The sequence below is a fragment of the Condylura cristata genome, unplaced genomic scaffold, assembly GCF_000260355.1.
Source record: "Condylura cristata isolate star-nosed mole 26May11 unplaced genomic scaffold, ConCri1.0 scaffold00033, whole genome shotgun sequence".
In the NCBI taxonomy this organism is placed as follows: domain Eukaryota; kingdom Metazoa; phylum Chordata; class Mammalia; order Eulipotyphla; family Talpidae; genus Condylura; species Condylura cristata.
Window position 1 is genome coordinate 16319969 of NW_004567134.1, and position 1787 is coordinate 16321755.

Here is a 1787-nt window from a genome sequence, read left to right on the forward strand (position 1 = left end):
AGCTGGGCTCACCGTGGGCCGGCTGCTGGTATGTGGGGCGAGCCGTCACCCAGCAATATCCGAAACGGGGCGCAGGTGGATTCTGGGGTAACTCCGGTCCCATTTTAAAGTCGTCGGGGACTCGCCCTCTAAGGCACGGGCGAGGCAACACTGACTGCGTTTCGCGTAGCGCTGCTTTCTCTACAGACCCGCTGCATTCGGGTTTTCCTTCACCCACAAGAACATCGGCTTCTTGGGGTTCAGATCAATTGTAAAATCACTTGAGCGCTCAGGAAGCAGGAAGCTGGTGCTAAGTTCAGTTCCAGGGGGCCTGAGCTGAGTGCATTCGCTAGCATGACAGACGGACGCCAGTCACGTGCGAGCCCGGGATCGCACTCCCCACCCTCCACCTCCTCCGGAGGCTCCAGGAATGTCGCAGTTCTAAGGTCAGGGAAGCCGAATAATTTCTAATCCATTAACCCTACAGATTTTTACAGCCCAACAGGGGTTTTAACTCAGCCCGCCTCCGACAAGCTCCAAGGGCTTCCGAGATGCACAAAATCCTGGCCAGCAGAGAACACACCAGTAAATCACCTCCCTGCACTGATGCAGCGAGGTCGGACCGCGCCAGGCCCCACAGGCAGGCCCGGCTCCCGCAAGCCCCCCGCCAGCGCCCCGGCCCCCTTGTTCGCGCCAGGCTTTCCGTCCTTCGGGAGAGTGAACGGTACCTGGCAGTGTGATGTTGGCGAAAATAGGCCGTCCGTCAACATTGAGAGAGGGCACAAATAATTCAGTCTGGTTAACCAGGAGCCCGTCGTGGGTCCCTGCATCTCTGAAGAGCCAGAGGTGACCTGTGAAGACAGCAGAGGGCGTCGGCAGCCGGCCCCTCATCTCCCACCAAGAGTCCGTCGGGGCTCAGCAGAGCGCACCCCCCACTGCTGAAAGGAGCCACGAGGACACACTGTAGGAAGCGCGAAGCCACCTGTGGCACGGAGGGGGCTGAGCGGGAGCGGGGGGGGGGGCAGTCCCGACTGAGGGAAATGCCCCAGCCTCCCGGCCCTGGGGTGTCACTAAGGTCCTCCCGACCTGTGACCCCAAGGTCTGGGTACCTCACTATACGCAGGAGACAAAGCCCAGGCTCATGACTCTGCTTAAGGACAGACGAGGCTGTCAGCGTGGGCGCTGAGGCGCTAAACGTAGAGGACGATTTCGATAAGAAATCTAAACTGGTGTGGTAAAATATACGTAAAAAATGACCATTTAAGCCAATTCAAGTGTATGGTTCAGTGACACAGTGGACTGCTGAGGGCCATTCACATAGAAGTTTCTTAGAACTCTCACATTCCCTACGACACACCAGAGAGCCTGCTCCCGACCAAGGACCGGCCCAAGGCGTCCTGCAGAAGGTTTAGGGCTGCAGGGCACAGCTGCTGTCTGGAGATGGAATTTCTTTTGATGACCCAAAAATGCCAAGCACCCATGCTCAGGTGGAGGATGACCTACAGTTCCATCCGCCTTCATGTATTTATACTGTTTTATTTATTATGCTGTTTTATTAAAAACAACAACAGTATTTTCCTCATTAAAAAATTTCATATTAACCAGTCCAGATAAATAGTGGAACAGAACGCAAAACCCAACAGCTCCTAAATAAGACTACAAAAATGCCGGCCCTGGACCAGTGGGCTCTCCCTCACCTACCATCGCACCTGGGTGCAAGCTGGGACCTGTGTAAGCTGGGGCAGCAAAGAGCAACAGCGGGCGGCCCTGAGGGACCACGAGGGCCCCCGCCCTCCCGCAGGCTGCGC

At 56.5% G+C, this 1787-nt stretch overlaps 1 protein-coding gene across 1 annotated transcript in view; it reads right to left on the bottom strand.

The window, feature by feature from the left end:
- The window catches only part of LOC101637723 (interleukin-1 receptor-associated kinase-like 2), a 60592-nt gene that overhangs the window by 56392 nt on the left and 2413 nt on the right, over positions 1–1787 (bottom strand). Inside the window, exon 2 of the mRNA XM_012732086.1 lies at positions 708–830. Within this exon, the coding sequence (XP_012587540.1) occupies positions 708–830 (123 nt within the window). The remainder of the gene's footprint in view (positions 1–707; positions 831–1787) is intronic.